The 20,612-nt window shown below is 42.4% G+C and overlaps 1 protein-coding gene across 1 annotated transcript in view; it reads right to left on the bottom strand.

Moving 5' to 3' along the window:
- The window catches only part of LOC124616529 (cytochrome P450 6k1-like), a 155,049-nt gene that overhangs the window by 2,198 nt on the left and 132,239 nt on the right, over window positions 1-20,612 (bottom strand). The window contains exons 5-7 of the mRNA XM_047144845.1: window positions 18,920-19,101; window positions 11,848-12,069; window positions 4,104-4,355 (exon numbers count right to left, since the gene is read on the bottom strand). Coding sequence (XP_047000801.1) covers window positions 4,104-4,355; window positions 11,848-12,069; window positions 18,920-19,101 — 656 coding nt within the window. The remainder of the gene's footprint in view (window positions 1-4,103; window positions 4,356-11,847; window positions 12,070-18,919; window positions 19,102-20,612) is intronic.

The raw sequence follows: 20,612 nt of genomic DNA, 5'->3' as shown, positions 1-20,612 counted from the left end.
ACTCTTGCTTTTTCGACCCCAGCGGTACTAGGTTTCGAGGCCCGACGGTGTTGTTCCAGTTTTCTTATTCCTACTTCTAACCCAACTCCAGAGGGGAACCCACCCCTTAAGAAAAGCCAGCAATCCTGTAAGATGTGAGGGTAACACCGCAGGTTGGACGAGAGGCCAGCACCCTCTCTTCGTAAAAAATTAAACATGATTTCAAGCATCGTAACATTACTGATAAAAGTAGACGACTCCAGTGGCAAAGAAACGGAATACGATTTGGAACGCGGAATATAAGGAGTCTGTACAAGACAGAAGCTGCAATCAGTGATGTCAAAGAAATTCAGAGGTACGAACTAGACCTAGTTGCACTGCACGAAATCTGGTGCGAGGATGCTGGCAGCGTTGATGTTGAAAACTGTACTATTTTGTATGGAGCCTGTGAACGACGTCATCTGTTAGGCACTGGTTTCTGCGTCAGTAAAACTTTGGCCACTAATGTTTCAGAGTTCGTGTCAGTCAGCCCAAGAACATCTGTTGTAACAGTGGACGTAAAGCGTATTGAGGCGGCTTTTGTGAACTGTCATGTTCCCACGGAGGAGAGCGAAAATGAAACGAAAGACGAGTTCTATGCACAGCTAGAGACAGTGATGGACGCTATACCAAATGTACACCTGAGGATCTTCCTTGGTGATAGGAATGGCAAGGTTGGGAAAGAACAAATATTCAAAGACACAACAGGAAGGCACGACGTAAGCAATGATAATGCGGTGAGGTTCATCAGCTTCGCTACATCATCAGGGTTGTTCATCCCCAGCACAAACTTCCAGTGGGAAAACATACATAAGGGAATCCGGGTATCACCAGATGGGAGAACTATAGATCAAATAGACCATGTTGCCATTGATCTCAGAGCCAAGAGATGGGTGTTAGACGTTAATACAGCTCGGGTTGCCAAGAGTGGGAGTGATCATTTCCTGGTCAAAGGCCTTTTAAACGTGCAGTGTGAAGGAAGAACGGGGCCTAAGTTAAAAAGAGTTGAAAAGTACCATGTGGAGAAACTAAAAGATGAAGCAACGAAGACGAATACCAGATGCAACTTTGTAATCGCTTTGACGCACTCAGTAAAATGGACGCGAATCAGGACCTTGAACTAATGTGGGGAAACATCCAGAGCTCAGTTAGGGATACGGCAAAGGAAACACTAATGGGAAACACAGTGGATAAGAAGATCTGGTTTGGAAAGGAATGTGCACGTGCCTTGGAGAGGAGGAAGGAAACCAGGAGAGAGTGGCTGAAGCGTGCATATCTGGCACAGGGCAAAGCACAATTTGAGGACGTCCGAAAGACTACATAAGCAACTCCGAGAACAGCAAATACATAAGAGGAAATACATAAGGGATATCATCATTGAAGCAGAGACACACTTCAGTGGACAAAAGACTAGGGAAATGTTTCTGAAGGTGAAGTACCTCTACAAAGGTCACCAGGCCAAGCAGAAGTTTGCCAAAGATTATCATGATAAGATCCTGACGAACGATAGCGATAGAGCTGAGAGATGGAAAGAGTACTTTAGACAGCTGCTAAATTGTGATGAACCTGAACTGCAGTTTGATTTCCAGTACCCAAGTACAGCCGATGCATATTATCCCCCACCTAGCCTGGATGAGATAAAAACCAGAGTCAGACACCTCAAGCAGGATAAGTGTCCAGGTGAAGATGGAATACAGGCTGAAATGATCCTTTCAGGAAGAGAGAAACTTGCAGAGAGAATACACCGACTGATACAGGCAATATGGGCCAAAGAAGAACTACCAGGAGAATGGAAAACAGCTCCGATTAGTCCAGTACATAAGAAGTGCGCCAAACTGAAATGTGACAACTGTCGAGGAATCGCCCTGCTTAACGTCTACTGTAATATCCTGTCCAATTGCCTCATACATAGAATTCAGCCAGTGGCAGAATCGGTGATGGGAAGTACCAGGGAGGTTTCCGGCCAGGACGGTCAACAGTAGATCACATCTTCAGTCTCCGGCAGCTCACTGAGAAACTGGGTGAACATGGTAAAGATTTGCATATTTTATTCGTTGATTTTAAGAAGGCCTATGATTGCATACATCGCAAGAGCCTGCTCAGTTGTTATAGGGAGTTTGGCGTCGCAGAGAAACTCATCAATCTGATAAAAATCTGTCTGAGCGAAACCACGTGCAAAGGTGAAGATGGGAAATCGCGCAACTGAGGAATTTGAAATTGTGACAGGACTCAGGCAAGGAGATGGGTTGTCCCCTGCCCTGTTCAACTTTGCCCTCACGAAGATCGTACGCGAGACCTTCCAAGAGAACTAAGGGATTGAAATCGAAGGAAAGAGACTGGCATACTTAGCCTATGCAGACGACATCTGTTTACTCTCTAGGTCTGAAGTGGAGTTGGAGCAAATGACCAAAGCACTATAGGAGACTGCCAGCAGATCTGGGCCAAGCATAAACGAAGCCTCGTTATGACGCGTGGCCAAAGTCAGACTGCTGGTCATCTACAATCACTGCAGGTGGGAGACTAGTCCTAAAGGAAAGTGCATGAATTCAAATACCTAGGGGTACTTCTCACTGAGAACTCGTCATGTGAAACAGAGATCAATGCCAGAATACAAGCAGGAAACCGATCTTACCACAGCCTAGCACAACTGCTTTGGTCCAAATATCTCTCCAGACAGTTCAAGATCGAGCCCGTTGTTCTACGTGGCTGTGAGACATGGAGTATCCGGAAACAGGACTTCCATAAGCTCCTCGTTTTTGAGAGAAAAGTGCTTCGAAAGATCTTCAGTCCAGTTCTGGATGCAGACACAGGGGGATGGAGGATCAGATACAACCAATAGCTTGAGGAACTATACCAGCAGCCCAACATAGCAGGAACTGTCAAAGCCAAACAAAAACTGTGTGCCGGCCATGTGGCCCAGATGGAAGATCCCAGATGGCCTCTGAAGCTCCTGGATTTCACACCTACAGGGAAGAGACCCCCAGGGAGACCCAAAAAGCGTTGGAGGGATGGCCTCCATGAAGATTTAAACCAAGCGTCAATAGATGCGGACGGATGGTAGATAGCAGCAATGGACAAAATACAGTGGAGGAGGAAACTTGTAGAAGCGTGAGGTCCACTGGGCCTGATCACGTAGAAGAAGAATATTCTTCTGTACATTGCTCTTGTCTGCATGAGGTGTTAACTGGTTGTGCTATATTTCCCACACACATCCGCCCTTCCTAACTTTGGGGTTGTGCACATTATATTTTTGCGCAAGTTTGATGATATTTCCTGGGCTGATAAATTCTACAAGTCAACGCGAATAGTTCTTTCGTTGCTACTTCCTCCAGTTATTTTAGAAATTCCGAAAAAAATGTTGTCTGTGTCTTCTGCCTTATTTGATAGTAGGACTTCCAAAACTCTGTTAAACTCTGAACTACTACTGGTTCTGTCTTTCATATCGACATCAATTTCTTCTTAAATCAGACTGCATTCCTCACCTTCCCCTATGTGGCCCTTCATTGTACTGTATCCATTAACTGCGCTCTTCCTTGCGTTTAACAGTGGAATTTCTCTTGGAGTCTTAACCTAGGCACGATCAACTTTATTTTCACTCAAGGTCGTTTTGACTTCTCACTATACTAAATCAGTCCTTCCGATGCCCATTTCTGTTTCGGTTCTTCGCATTTTTTCTGCAGCCCTTTCGCCTTATCCTTCATGCACTTTCTATTTATTTCCTTCCTACGTGAGTTACATTGTTGTCAATTAGTTGATTTCTTTTGTTACCGAAGGTTTCTTCGCAGTTATCTTCTTTGTAGCAAAATTCGTCTGTGCATGTCGTGTGATTACCCTTTTTAGCGATTCATTCCTCTTCGACTGAACTGCCTTTTGTGGTTTCCGTTAGCGCAGTACCTAGAGCCGTATACCACTTCATGAAAACTTCGTCATCCCTTAGTATATCAGTATTCCACTTCTTTCCACATTGATTCTACCAGATGACTCTCTTGAACTTCAAGGTCGGTTAAAAAAAGATGTACACACATTATCGTAAATATTTAGCATAAAATGTCAGTTGCACTCAGAGTAAGAGTATGAGGACTTACCTATACAGTTCCGGGGTCCCTCGCCGAAGGGCATGTATACGTATGGGTGTCTCGTTGCTTTCTGCTCTTCTGAGAACCTCTCGGGGTCGAAGCGTTGGGGTTCTGGATAGTACTCGGGGTCGTGGTGGATGGCGTAAACCGGAACGACCACAACCATTCCTTTCTCAATACGAGGTCCACCACCAGGAAGCTGGAAGTCGCGTGTGCATTTCCGGTCAATGAGGCCAGCCGGTGGATATTTCCTCATAGTTTCTGTGGAACGAAACGAACGTGTTTAAAAAATGAAATAACTAACAGTGGTTATAAAACTGCAGTTTTCAAGTCTATCAGAATAAAGGGAGCGAAAGGCTATTTAAAACTTGTGCAGGTACCAGATGGCAGTTATAAGAGACGAGGAGCACGAAAGGGAACCAGTGGTTTAGAAAGGAGAATGACAAGGTTGTAGCCTATCCCCGAAGTTACTCAGTGTGTACATTGAGCAAGAGGTAAAATTTAGAGAAGGAATTAAAGTCCAGGAAGAAAAATAAAAACTTTGAGATCTGCCCCCGATGACATTATAATTCTATCAGAGACAGCAAAGGACTTGGAAGAGCGTTTGAACTGAATAGACAGTGTCATGAAAGGACGATATAAAATAAACAACAAAAGTAAAACAAGGGTAATGGACTACAGCCGAATTAAATTAGGTGATATTGAGAGGATTAGATTAGGTAACGAGACACTTAAAGTAGTAGATGAGACCTGCTAGTTGGGCAACAAAACAACTGATGATACCAGAAGTAGAGAGGATATAAAATGTAGACTGGCAATGGCCAGAAAAGCGTATCTGAAGAAGATAATTTTTTTTAACGTCGTATATAGAGCTCAGCGTCAGGAAGTCTTTTCTGAAAGTACTTGTGTGGAGTGTACCCACATATGGAAGTGAAACATGGACGATAAACAGTACAGATAATCAGAGAATAGAAGCTTTTGAAATGTGATGCTCCAGAAAAATGCTGAAGATTAGATGGCTGCATAACGTAACAAAAGAAGAGGTACTGAATAGATTTGGCGACAAAAGTAAGTTGTGGCACAACCTGACACATTCTGAGGCATCAAGAGATCATCAGTTCTGTACTGGAGGGAAGCGTGGGGGGTAAAAATCCTAGAGGGAGACCAAGAGTTGATTACGATAAGCCAATTCAGAAGGAAGCAGATTGCAGTAGTTATTCGGAGCTAAAGATGCTGGCACAGGATAGTTTGCGTCACTTGCTCTGCTAAAATCAAATCGAAGTTTCATATTAAATCTCCTAGTGTCTTTCGCTTGGTAGCACTGTATTTTTCTATTTAGATGTATATAAAACATCGAATGAAGAATCAACAGATTCAGTCCAGGGTTGACTCCTTGCAGTTAGAAAAGGGCGTTGGGTTCCGAAGTAATGTAATTCGTTCATGAGATTCTAAGTATTCAGGATGAAAGGCAGAGGTAAACCGAAATGTTGAGACTTAGCCGCGTTTACTGTATCAAGTAAACCGTCGAAATCAGTGCTTCCAAGGAGCTTTTACTAATTTATTACTGCAGCTTGTCTAACGACCGCTTCTACTCGCATTGTTTAGCCGTACTGTTTAAACTGCTCCAAACTCTTTCATGTGCTTGGTTGTGATGAAACACATTATCCTCTTTTTGTTGTTTCATGTTGCTTTAATAATCCACCTCCACGCTGTTCTTTTTTTTAATATTGAACAAAATTAGAGCATTATTATATGCCTAACAAAACACAAAAAAACATTTGAACTCTTTAAATTTCGGTAATAGCTGTTCTAGACTGTATAGCTGTAGGGTGCTGGACATTGCTACAAACTGTTAATCTCTGTTCTAGAGGCTCAGGGTAATGTCATCATCAGCTGATGAACTAACGCTTGTTCACCGGACGCAGAACGCACTCCGGCTCCTGTGGAAACCGATATAATTTTGAAACAGGTTTCGAAAAGTCAGCAGTACTTTATAAACGCGGGAAGTGGCTACCGGAACTCACAGGTTCGAGGTAACGTGTCGTTAGCCACAGCGTGTTCGTCACGTTTCTTCTTAATACTTATTCTAACAAGGTTATTCGACTATATAACTTCTGTTTTACAGGAAACATTAATGTCTCACTGATATAAAGCAGTTCCGAAAACGAATACTTCGTCAAATGGTCTAGGACGGAAGAGCAAATTCCATGGTTTTTAGACTGGATAACAGAATCCACGAACAGTCTATATCAAGCTTCCCGAAGTATATTCAACTTTACCCACTCCGGAGATTGTCCCTAATACTGCCCCACCACGCTCGGCGCGCTTCGGGTTCGTAATTCAGTGATGCGCTACCGGCCTCACTTACAGTGATCAGGGAACAGTCTTGCATATTCCGCTATAATGCGCAACTATAGTAGTTGATAAGGGACGCTTACACTCACGGCACAGTAAAATCATTGTGTTTTCATGCAGCAAATGACGTGTCTACTAGAAACGCGGCGACCCTTAGTTGACATATTCTAAAAAACAGTGCGGAAATTGGTCAGACGTTGATGTACGACTGTCCAGAAAAAAAATATGTTGTACTCATTGGTGAAGCTAAGAACAAATTAGTCAAATAAATAGAGGTAGGGCTGTGAGATCATGAAGTTTCCTGTCCTGTTGATTAATTTTTTTTGCATTATTTTTAAAAAATAATTAGTATTTTTGTGAGAAAGTAATGTGCGCTGACGGAGCGTGGCGCAAATAGCGTGTAGGCAGACCATGTGTGTACTAATGATGCACTCACACGAGAAGCATAATCGACAAAAATCGCAAGAAGGTGTACGATTCTTGACCGACGTTCACTTGTTTACCCGAACACACAATGCTGTGTGCACTGGCATTGTGGTCTCCATTAGTGTGTCGTCAACTCCATGTGTCACTGACTGTTTTCGTATAGAAAAGCAAACGACATTCCAAACTCGCTGCCACCTGCCAACGTAGTCAGACTAGAATGGCAGCCAGGGAAAGTTGTCAGTGTTGGTCGAATACCTTAGAACAGCGTCGTTTCGACTAGGCCCCATCAAGCAATAGCTGCTTGTGTTCCAAAGAGTACGCGAATAGTAAAAAAAATTGGCCAGGTACTCGCGCGCTAAGGGTTCCGTACAAAATTAATTATGCATTCAGACCGTTTTTCCATTCCAGGAATCACGGATCTCGATCATTTTTTCCCGTTATCGCAATTGATACCGGCAAGGCATTGGTCCCAGGCATTCCAAGACTTTCGAGAATGTTTTAATTTCCACAATACAAATGTGACATTAAGTCATGCAGGAGGCAGACAACTATTATAACAATAATCAATATTTCTACATTCAGGTTGATTGGATCGCAATGTAACTGTCAAACATCGGGTAAGGAATGACTTTATTGCTCATATGACCAGTTTCGGAATTTATCCACCAGCAAATATTCAGGAGTGATTGCTGCACGTAGGTATGGCGTTTCAAGCTGCATGTGAAACAAATATTCGCAGACTAGTCTGCGAATATGCGATTTCTGTCTTTCTCGGCGTATTCCACTGATGAATTCTTCTCGGGTTATCAGCCGAGTGGTGGCGTCGTCTTGTTGCAACGTTTCAATGGGTTTCGTACCCATCATCTTCTGGCGAAGTGACTTCGCCAGAAGATGATGAGTATGAAACTCATTGAAACGTTGCGACAAGACGACGCCACCACTCGGCTGATAACCCGAGAAGAATTCATTAGTTTGCGAATGTTTGACTTTCACCCTTGCGATCCAGTCAGCCTGAATGCGGAACTGCCGATTGTTTTGAAAGTTTGGAGTAGGATAACCAATGACAAAAGAAATATTTTTATGTGATATTATTAACCCTTTATTTGGCAGTGTTGCTCTCAAGCTACATCATATTTACGTTGACGTTATGAGACAACAAACACTTCCCACTGCCTTTTACTAGCATTATTGCCTCCAGGCAACGTTCCTTTACACACTGCGAATGCCAGTTGTAATACTTCAAGGTTTTCCACACGAGATGGCAGTTTGTGCAGTGGTGTTACAGAGATCTCCTCGTGTGAGCAACAGGGGTGCTTTATTTTGGTTCTGAAAGAGTGGATTTCAATAAATTGGCAGTAATCTTAGCAGATTTTCTTCAAGAAATACCCAGAGGTGAGTTTACAGCAGAAATCTTTCAATCTAATAATGTTTTGAATTACGTAAATAGTATAAAACATTTATGTTGCCTGTGAGCAACATTGCCCATAGTTGGGACATGTGCCATTAGTGTATTACATATGCTTACGGCGCATATTCAAAACAATAAAATCGTGACACTTGCAAACTCATTTTGTGGTGTCCAACCACTCTCAACAGTAAAATGATGGAACAGCAATGAAAAAAGAAGAATTGATGTGCCCTATCCCAGTATTGTACGTCAGTAAACAAGCATTTGGCAGGAGCTGATCTTGCTGGAATGCTGATAGAGCTCTGCAGAGTACCAATGAAAAATAGGTGTGAGATTGTTTGGATTTATCTAGATCTGAGTGTTGTACATGCCTGGCTAATATTTCGAAGAGAATCGCTGGACAAGAAGACCTCACTGAAGTCATTCAGGGCAGATATTGCCAATGGTTTGATGTTTTCAGGGAAAATGGGAGTAGGAAGGCCCTCAATAGACATAACACCACCACAAAAGAAGAGGGGGAAGCCAACAGCTCCGACTGTTACACAAGATGGCCGATTTGATAATATGGAGCATTGGCCAGTAAACGGTCCCAAAGATCGTTGTCGTTATTGCCCATCTGGATTTTCTACAGCCATGTGTTCAAAATGCAATCTAGTATCGTGCTTCGTTCCAAAGAGGAACTGTTTCCAAAAATTCCATTGCAAGAAGAACTAGAAGGGAAAATGAAACAGTTCTATTACACAGCAGAAATGCATAAATGTGTTTATAAATTAAATTATTCACTTGCAGGAAACCTTTTGCTTGAGGTTATTGGCAAACACCTTTTTTCTATAATGCGTATAAATATGGTCTACTGCTGGCAACGTTGCTAGAAAGCAACATTTCATAATTTTCATAATTTTTGTCAAAAATTTCTAAAACTTACTGAATTGTATTTCTTTAAGCATAATAAATAAATATAAGCACGGAAAAAAAATTTTGTTTTTAATTTCACCATTTGCCAAATAAAGGGTTATGAATTAACCATTTTCGGATTTTTTTCCCTTTATTTGCATTGTAAAGCCTTGCTTCTTGGCAACTTTCTTGAGTGTAGGTCAATGGAAAGTACCGTGAAGGTTTTGATGGGTGAGTTCGCGTGGACATAAATGGCCCTACTTTTGTTTTGCATTGACTTCGAAACTTACATTTATTACGCTGCCAAGTGACTATAGACCTTGGTATGTTAGATAAATTTCAACATGATACGTCTCCACCTTTCTGAGGAGAAGTGGGCTTAACAGATGGATGATAGACAGACAGCAAATACCAAAAGACTTTTAAGTTTGATATAATTACTAATGCTCAGTTTTCGGATTCTTTCCTTTACTTGTACGGTGAAACCTCTTGTTTCTTGCCAAATTTCATGATTCTACATCAAGAGAGAGTACTCTACAGGTTTTGATGGGTGAGTTTGCGAGTATCAAAACACGTGACGGAAACGGCCATATCTTTTAACTGCATTGACTTAGAAACTTAACATTTTTACACCAGCAAAGTACCATAGACCTCAGTATGTGACATAAATCTCAACTTGATTCGCTATTCGCTTTTGCATCCACCTCCATATATTTTCAATTGTTGCGGTCTCTTGCGGCTTTGCAAATATTTTTCTTCACTCCATCTGAGCACGTACCTGTTGACCAAGAATGCGCAACTCCCAATCCCCTATATAGGCTTTCCTTCTGCGGAAGTGCTTGACTTCATGCAGTTTATAGTACACTAGCACCTTTGGCAATTCACATACTCAGGAGTTGCTTACCACACATCAGTCGCTCGTCATTGTTCCATACCCTACGCATCTCCCTACAGACCTTCCGAATCGCGACTTCAGTTCTTATTCACTTCAAGTATACCAACTGTATGCTATCAGAAGCGCGAATCCTTTCACATATATCTGTCCTAACTTGCTCCTGTCTATTAGCTATATCATTACTTACGTGCTTGACCTTATTTTATCTCAGCTCCAGGTCTATGAAAGTTAATCGGCTTTATCTCTTGTTCTTCCTCAAATTTTTCAGTATCCTATTCTTTTTCGTGGTCTTTATCCCCTATCTTCATGGAGTCAGCGTGTTAATTTTTTTTGGATCTGGCAGTGTTACTGGTAAAAGGTGGCCACCCACCGTCCTTTTCGTGACAGAATTTGGCACCCCTTCTGAAAGCTTGCGAATACTTTCTAAAAGTTTGTGCATCGTGTAAGTGAAGTAATGCAAAGGTACCAGCCCGAATGCGGGAAACGGGCTAAAACCCAAATCCGTGCTGCCCGACACTTTGGCCTTCATGGTGAACCCGCGGGGTGGATTCGATCCGCGGCCGCCACACCTCCCCGAATCCCAGAAGCACAGTGTTAACGCGCGCAGTTATCAGGGCAGGTTCCATTAAGTTGCATTGGACTTGTGAGTATATAAATTCTGATCCTTGCATTTTATGAAAGTATTACATGTTAGGTTTCGTCTACACTAAAGCTGGAAGAAATCAAAACCAAATTCAGAGGAATGACAAGTCAGAGAATCATCACCTACTGCATGCCAACGCTAAGATGAAGACTAATCAAGAACTGGTCTTCAAATTCTTTGTTATTAAATTTCAAAGACAGCAGGACGGAATGCTTAAAAGCTATGGACCGTTCACCAGTCGCTCCGCAAATTCTGAAAAATGTTCAAATGTGTGTGAATTCCTAAGGGACAAAACTGCTGAGGTCATTGGTCCCTAGACTTACACACTACTTAAACTAACTTATGCTAAGAACATCACACACACCCATGCCCGAGGGAGGACTCGAACCTCCGACGGGAGGGACTGCGCAATCCGTGCCATGGCGCCTATAATCGAGCGGCCACTCCGCGCGGCCGTAAATATTCAATCCAGACACTGGCACCGTGGACAGACACTCTTTGGATAAGCCTCACAGTAAGCTTGCGACACAGCAGAGATCGCACAATCCTTGTCTATTTATATTTCAGAAGTCGAACTGATATTACCTTTCATTGACATGGATCATCTTCATTGAACTTATCTTCAACAACGGCTATACGAGCAAAATCTTTGTTACAGGGACAACTTACATTTGGCGTCCTCGCCTAAGGTAAGCACTGGAACTACTTCGGCAGTCTGTCGTGGAGCGACGCATATCTCAGTTTCTCTGTTTCATTTCTAAATTTTTGATGATGCCTTTTAGAAATACTGATACTAAATACATGACAGGGAAAAAAGTGAGACTTTTTTCACAAAAATCCTGAAGGACGTCCATGTAACGAACCTCCAGGGCCAGTGCTCAAACTCGGACAGATAGCCTTTTCTGGCAACGTAAACCCTACTTATCTAATCGCGTATAGACAAGGTCTAGGTTTATGTGCAGATATACTGCGAAGTTAAACATTTGCTTACAATACAGTGTGAGATATTAATGATGGACAGCTCTGTATCATCTTTTACGGCTTCCGAATAGAAGTTGTCTGTGTGGTAGTGAAAAGAGGGCAGTCACTTTAGTCATGTTGGTGTGCGAAATATGAGCCTGTGGAAACTCACCTGCGACGACCTTGTCCAGATATTTCATCCCCACAAGAGCCTCGTACGTAAACTGCCCTCCGTGCTCTTTCAGCGTCGCGTCCACCTCCTCATGCAGTCGCTTCTGTATGTCTTGATTGAGAGCCAACTCATAGAGCGCGAAACTCGTGACAGTCGAGGACGTCTCGAAGCCTCCAGCGTAGAATAGGATCGACTGTGCTGCCACGTCGTCCATCGTAAACTCTGTGAACAGAATTCGCGTCGTCAGTACAATTCTTTGACGTGATTATAATGAGTTCATGTTACTAACTTCGCGCCTTAAGATCGCAATTACGAGTTGATCCGGAGGATGACTAATGCTCATTCAGATGCTAGATAGGTTAGTCAGCATCAAAACAGCTAGACGTCCCATGCAGACGGACTGAGCAGCTGGTCACTCAGGGTAACCTGCAATTAAGACTTAATTTGCAAGTGTAAATGTTTCTTCTTGGCAGATATTTCATTTTAATATATAGAGATTATTTATACCCTAAAATACAGCTGTTATCAGATGGTACTTGACATCTGCGATTGCGTCTCAAAGCGCTGTCGCACTGCAATCAGTGCTCCAGAGCGGCAGATTATCTGTTTGAGACACGTCTGGTATAATCGATAATTCTAGAAAACATTTTGTTTCTTGCCGTACGATATGCAGCAGGATTTTAGAACATATATTGTGTTCGAACATTATGAACTGCCTGGAAGAAAACGGTCTATTGACACACAGTCAACATGGGTTTAGAAAACATCGTTCCTGTGAAACACAACTAGCTCTTTATTCATATGAAGTGTTGAGCGCTATTGACAAGGGATTTCAGATCGATTCCGTATTTCTGCATTTCCGGAAGGCTCGTAGTGAAATTGCGCGCTTACGGAGTATAGTCTCAGTTATGTGACTGGATTTGTGTTTTCCTTTCAGAGAGGTCACAGTTCGTAGTAACTGAGGGAAAGTCGTCGAGCAAAACAGAAGTGATTTCTGGCGTGCCCAAGGTGGTGTTATAGGCCCTTTGCTGCTCCTTATCTATATAAACGATTTATTAGACAATCTGAGTAGCCGTCTTAGGTTGTTTGCAGATGACGTTGGCGTTTATCAACTAATAAAGTCATCAGAAGATCAAAACAAACTGCAAAACGATTTAGAAAAGACATCTGAATGGTGCGAAAAGTGGCAGTTGACCCTAAATAACGGAAAGTTTGAGGTCATCCACATGAGTGCTAAAAGGAACTCGTTAAACTTCGGTTACACGATAAATCGGTCTAATCTAAAAGCCGTAAATTCAACTAAATACCTAGGTATTACAATTACGAACAACTTAAATTGGAACGAACACATAGAAAATGTTGTGGGGAAGGCTAACCAGAGACTGTGTTTTATTAGCAGGACTCTTAGAAAATGTAACAGACCTACTAAGGAGATTGCCTACACTACGCTTGTCCGTCCTCTTTTAGAATACTGCTGCGCGGTGTGGGATCCTTACCATATAGGACTGACGGAGTACATCGAAAAAGTTCAAAGAAAGGCAGCACGTTTTATATTATCGCGAAATATGGGAGAGTGTGCCACAGAAATGATACAGGATTTGGGCTGGAAATCATTAAAAGAAAGGCGTTTTTCGTTGCGACGGAAACTTCTCACGAAATTCCAGTCACCAACTTTCTTCTCCGAATGCGAAAATATTTCGTTGACACCGACCTACATAGGGAGGAACGATCACCACGATAAAATAAGAGCTCGTACAAAAAGACATAGCTGTTCATTCTTTCCGCGTGCTATACGAGATTGGAATAATAGAGAATTGTGAAGGTGGTTCGATGAACCTTCTGCCAGGCACTTGAATGTGATTTGCAGAGTATCCATGTAGATGTACATGGATGTAGATACAAGGTCAGAATGGAAAACAATTTTTTCCTTTCTTTGGAAGCCATCTTCGTATCACCTTTCACTATTCATTTCTTGTTGATTTCGGTTGTTACCTTCTCTTAATGTAGCACTACAAATGATAGCCTACATCTTGCAAACTTCAGACTGAATGTAGATCTTCTCTGCTGCCCTTAATTAGCAATGGGCTGCCTAAAAAGACTCATGTAATGAATAACTGTGCATTTGTTTAATAGAGAGTGAATCCAATCTACATCTACTTAAGTACTCCACCAGCCACTGTACAGTGCATGGACGAGGATACAGCATACCATTATTGTCAGTTTTCTTTTCTATTAGACTCACGTCTTGAGCAAGGGAAAAATGAGTATATGCGTCCGTACACACCCTGATGTTTCTTATCATTTTCTTATGATCCCTATGCGACTTATGTGTTGGCGGCAGCAAAATGCTCCAACAGTCATCTTCGAATATATTTTCTCTAAATTTACGCAACAGGTTTTTCCGATTACTAAGTCGTTTTTCTTCCGGGATTTCTATTTAAGTTCGCCGAATATTTCTGTTACACTTCAATATCTCCTGCAACGCCAACTTGCGACACTGCGAGCGCGTCTCTGCATTCCATGTCTGTTCTCATGTCCACTTGATTGTTGTTGTTGTGGTCTGTTTTGATGCAGCTCTCCATGCTACTCTATCCTGTGCAAGCTTCTTCATCTCCCAGTACCTAGTGCAACCTACATCCTTCTGAATCTGTTTAGTGTCTTCATCTCTTGGTCTCGCTCTACGACTTTTACCCTCCACGCTGCCCTCCAATACTAAACTGGTGATCCCTTGATACCTCAGAACATGTCCTAGCAACCGATCCCTTCTTCTTTTCAAGTTGTGCCACAAACTCCTCTTCTCCCCAATCCTATTCAATACCTCCTCATTAGTTATGTGATCTACCCATCTAATCTTCAGCATTCTTCTGTAGCACCACATTTCAAAAGCTTCTATTCTCTTCTTGTCTAAGCTGTTTATCGTCCACGTTTCACTTCCATACATGGCTACACTCCATACAAATACTTTCAGAAATGACTTCCTGACACTTAAATCTATATTCGATGTTAACAAATTTCTCTTCTTCAGAAACGCTTTCCTTGCCATTGCCAGTCTACATTTTCTATCCTGTCTACTTTGACCATCAGTTACTTTGCTCCCCAAATAGCAAAACTCATTTACTACTTTAAGCGTCTCATTTCCTAATCTAATTCCCGCAGCATCACCCGATTTAATGCGACTACATTCCATTATCCTCGTTTTGCTTTTGTTGATGTTCCTCTTTTATCTTCCTTTCAAGGCACTGTCCTTTCAGTTCAGTTGCTCTTCCAGGTCCTTTGCTGTCTGTGAGAGAATTACAATGTCATCGGCGAACCTCAAAGTTTTTATTTCTTCTCCGTCGATTTTGCAATTCCACTTGAAAAGGACCCCAAATTCTGGAACAGTATTCTAGAACTGGTCACAGTAGCGTTTTGTATGCCATTTCCTAAACACATGCACCAGTCCCTCCTAAAGCCCTTCCAACAAATTCAATTCTTCCACAGTATTTTGATTTTACATGATCGTCCCACTTCCTATCGTTTCTTAGTATTACCTTTAAATACACTCTACAACAAAACAAAACAAAAAGACGAACTACGAAAGACTTATCTGCAAGGGACTGAGCTCGGTATGTGTGATGGACATGTACAGACAATCATATGATTATAGTTTCAGGAGAATTGGATGACACATTCAGGAGTAACAGCTTCACAAATTGAGAAAATCAGTAACGCATTGGTCGATGCCTGGCACTTATACAAGCAGTTATTCGCCTTGGCAGTGATTGACAGAATTATTGGTTTCCTATTGAGGGTACCGTGCCAAATTCTGTCCAACTGGCACTTGCCATCAACAAAATCCCGAGTTGGTTGGAAGGCTCTGCCTATAATGCTCCAAACGTTCTCAGTTGGAAACAGATGCGGCGACCATGCAGTCCAAGCTAGCGTTTGGCAAGCACGAAGACAAGCAGTAGAAACACTCGTTGTGTGCAGGCTTCCATTATCTTACTGCAATGGAAGTCCAGGATGGCTTACATGAAGGGCAACATACTGTATCGCCGACGTACCGCTAACCTGTAAGGGTGCAACATACGATAGCTAAGCGGACCTTCTATGAAAAGAGATGACACCCCAGCCATCACTCATGGTTGTCGGCCTGTATAGCGGGCGACAGTCGGGTTGGTACTCCAGCGCTGTCCGGGGCATCTCCAGACACGTGTTCAGCCTAAAATCTCAAATTGTCTTCAGTGAAGAAACCCGCTTCGAATTTAGCCCTGATGACCAATGAGGAAATGTCGGGATACGGCCAAGACCGCGGTGGTATACCAACATGGATGTCGCCCGCCATACAGGCCTCGAAACGAGGAGTGATATTCTGGGGTGGCATTACTTTTCATAGCAGGTACCCTTACAGCACAGCGGTACGTAGACGATTTTCTACGCCCCGTTTTGATGTCCTTCCTGGCAAGCCATCCTGGGCTTATATTTCAGCAAGATAATGCACGCCCGCACAGGGCGAGAGTCTCAATGTCTCTACTGCTTGTCGCTGTGCTTGCCAAACCCTACCTTGGCCAGCAAGATTGCTGGATCTCTCCCCAGTTGAGAAAGTTTGCAGCATTACGGGAAGGACCCTCCAATCGTGTTGTGACTTCGACGATCTAACGCGGCAATTGCATAGAATTTGGCACAATATCTTTCAGGAGAACATCCAACAACTCTGTCACTCAATGTGAAGCCGAATAACTGCTTGCATAAGGGCCAGAGGTGGACCAACGGTTTATTGACTTGCTTAATTTGTGAAGCTCCTTCTCTTGAATAAATTACCGATTTTTTAAAACTTTGGGCATTTGTTTGTGTAAACATGTACATCATATCTACAGATTTCTGTCACATTTTGATAATTTCTTCGTTGTGCGTCCTTTTTTTTGTCTTAGAGTCTACTTACATGACGTGAAGTGCACTGATCTTGTAATGAGAAAATATACTGCTGTTCTTTCTGTTTGTACCCATTCTTCTACATTTATATACGTAACACCATTCTTTACACCAAGTGGTAATTTTGTCCGAGTCTTTCTGCAATTCCTCACGACCGTCCGACGATGATACTTTACTATAGACAACTGCGATCTCAGCCTTGTAGTTCTGTTTATCGTTTTTGATAAATCGTTTGTACACTTACACTACTGACCTTAAAATTGCTACACTAAGAAGACATGCAGATTATAAAGGGGTATTCATTGGGAAAATATATTATACTAGAACCGACATGTGATTACATCTTCACGCAATTTGCGTGCATAGGCCTTGAGAAATCAGTACTCAGAACAACCACCTCTGGCCGTAATAACGGTCTTGATGCGTCTGGGATTGAGTCAAATAGAGCTTGGGTGACGTGTACAGCTTCGACACGATACACAGTTCATTAAGAGTACTGACTGGCATATTGTGACGAGCCAGTTGCAAGACCAACATTGACTAGATGTTTTCAATTGGTGAGAGATTTGGAGAATGTGCTGGCCAGGGCAGCAGTCGAACATTTTCTGTATCCAGAAACGCCCATACAGCACCTGCAACATGCGGTCGTGCATTATCCTGCTGAAATGTAGGGCTTCGTAGGGATCGAATGTACGTTAGTAGAGCCACGGGTTCGTAACACACCTGAAATGTAACGTCCACTGTTCAAAGTGCCGTCAGTGCGAACAAGAGGTGACCAACACGTGTAACCATTGGCACCCCATACCATCACGCCGGGTGATACGCCGGTATGGCGATGACGTATACACGTTTCCAATGTGCATTCACATCATGATGCTGTAAACAGAACCTGGATTCATGCGAAAAAATGACGTTTTGCCGTTCGTGCACCCAGGTTCGTCGTTGAGTACACCATCGCAGGCGCTCGTGTCTGTGATGCAGCGTCAAGGGTAACCACAGCTATGATCTCCGAGGTGATAGTCCATGCTGCTGCAAATGTCTTCGAACTGTTCGTGCTGATGGTTGTTGTCTTGCAAACGTCCCCATCTGTTGGCTCAGGGATCGAGAAGTGGCTGCACGGTTCGTTACAGCCATGTGGATAATATGCCTGTCATCTGGACTACTAGTGATACGAGGCCGTTGGGCTCTAGCACGGCGTTCCGTATTACCCTGTTGAACCCACCGATTCCATATTCTGCTAACAGTCATTGCATCTCGACCAACGCGAGCAGCAATGTCCCGATACGATAAACCGCAATCGCGATGGGCTACAATCCGACCAAAGTCGGAAACGTGATGGCACGCATTTCTCCTCCTTACACGAGGCATCACAACAACGTTTCACCAGGCAACGCCGGCCAACTGCTGTTTGTGTATGAGAAATCGGTTGGAAACTTTCCTCATGTCAGCACGTTGTAGGTGTCACCACCGGCGCCAACCTTGAGTGGATACTCTGAAAAGCTAATCATTTGCATATCACAGCATCTTCTTCCTGTCGGTTAAATTTCGCGTCTGTAGCACGTCATCTTCGTGGTGTAGCAATTTTAATGGCTAGTAGTGTAATTGTCTCTCTCGGTCGTACGATCCTTCTCGAAAATGAGAATGACCTACTACGCTTCTTTGCCAGTCGCTAGGTGCCCTTCGTTACGCCAACGAGCTACTAAATGCTGCTAGAAGGGAAGCAAGTGAAACCTTAGAAAGCGATAGTAGCTGTTTTTCTATTTCGAAATCATCAATGTGAGTGTCTGCCTTTTCGAAGTTCGTGCGGTGACTAAAAACAGGGAGCGAAGCTGTGAAACATCCAGAAGTACACTAGAACAGATCTGCCTCACACACAACTCTCGGCTGAAGAAGGAGCCCAAACCATTGGTCTGAGTAATAACTATCATGTACATGATCATGCGTATATTATCCGCATTATTTACGTCTAATTATATTCTATACTGTAGTAAATCTTAGATCACCATATGAAAATGATCTCTGCTATAACAATGTAAAAATAATCTCTAGTGTCCTATTTATGCGATTTGATTCTTCGGCTGTGTGTGAACACAAACACTTCCTACATTTGCCTTGAAGAAATGACTGACTTCTTTGAACAAAATTCGTTCAGCTAACTTACTCCATTTATCGGTTTCTTGGGTTCCCAGTTTGCTTTCGTCGTCAATGAAGCCCTTGTTCTTGAGCTGCATCATCAGTTGGAGGAAGTCATTGCGGACCACGCCGTGTTGTTCGCGATACTCCACTGTATCCTCCACCATCTTCCGAAAGAATCCTGACTTCCCACTAGCACTGTTCTTTAACCTGAAAATAATGGAATTTTTTTTATTATTCTGAGCTTTTCTTCATTACAGAGGCTTATCTCCAACATAATAATTTACTCGGAAATTGCAATACAAAGAATAAACGTTCTTAACCTATATTTTCAAAATATTCCTCCAGGTGTTTCGGTCTTGTGTGTTCTCTTCCTCTGCGCCCATTCTCCTTATTGCGTGCTGTACATTTTGGAGCCAGGTGGTCATAGGTCGTCCTCTTCTTCTTCTCCCCTCCGGTTCCCACTCTAGTATCAAATTTGGTATCTGGCTTTCTCCATTAGTCGCACATGCCCGTACCACTGTAATTTCTTCCTATCCATTACGTCATATATTCCTTCTCTTATTTCCATTCTCCTTATTATTTCGGTGTTCCTTATCTTTTCTTTCCTGGAGATTCTTGCCGATCTTCTCCAGAAGTCCATCTCTAGAGCTTGTAATTTTTTAATGTGCTTCAGGTTAATTGTCCACGTCTCCGTTCCATACAGAACCACACTCTCTAATATGGATTTGTGTATTAATTTTTTAGTTCTGCTCATTACATTCTTGCTCCATAAGACTGAGTTAAGCATTCCAATGACCTTCCGTCCGCTATTAATTCTTTTACTGATTTCTGACTGATTTTCCCTCGATTTTTAAAATGGATCCCAAATAACAGAAAGTGTTTATCTTTTTGATTTTCTTTCCTGTTTTTGGGTAATTAATCTTCAAACCCCAAGTTTTGTGTGCTACTGCTAGTTGATTGCACATGTAGTTAGCATCCTTCTCATATTGTCCTACGACTACTTGCTCATCAGCAAACTGTCAATGATGTAGGTAAACTCCATCGCTTATTTCTAATCCCCTTACTATTATATTTACGAGACCATGTTCTAAGGCTAATATATATATAGGTTTTAAATAATGATGGTGACATGGGACAGCCCTGTAAAAGGCCTTTTCCTGTTCTAAATTTCTGTGAAAGTTTTTACCAACTTTCACTTGGCAAATGTTATCTTTATACATCAGTTGTATTATTTTAATCAAGGAAGGGTTTATGTTTGCCATATGTAGTACTTTGCAAAGTAATTTTCTTGGAACTCTATCAAACGCTTTTTCTATCTATGAAAATTAATCCTAAATTATTTGATTTTTCCCTATGTTTCTCCAAAAACTGTCGTAATGTGAAAATATGGTCTATACATGATATCCCAGCCGTGAATCCACATTGTTCTTCTTGGGTTCTAATTTTTTTTCCAGGTTGTTTTTAATTACTTTCGCAAAAAATTCTCATTAAAGTGTTTGTAACACAAATTCCTCGATAGTCTGAACAAGTTTTGCGATCCCCTTTCTTAAATATGGTATTAATGTAACCTAGCTTCATCTACTTGGGTATTGAATCTCCATGTACCATTTTGTTGAAGAGCTATGTTATTCGTTTCTCGGCCGCAGCTCGTGGTCGTGCGGTAGCGTTCTCGCTTCTCGCGCCCGGGTTCCCGGGTTCGATTCCCGGCGGGGTCAGGG

This window comes from Schistocerca americana, chromosome 5, assembly GCF_021461395.2.
Source record: "Schistocerca americana isolate TAMUIC-IGC-003095 chromosome 5, iqSchAmer2.1, whole genome shotgun sequence".
NCBI lineage: Eukaryota > Metazoa > Arthropoda > Insecta > Orthoptera > Acrididae > Schistocerca > Schistocerca americana.
This window is presented reverse-complemented; position numbering and strand designations above follow the sequence as displayed.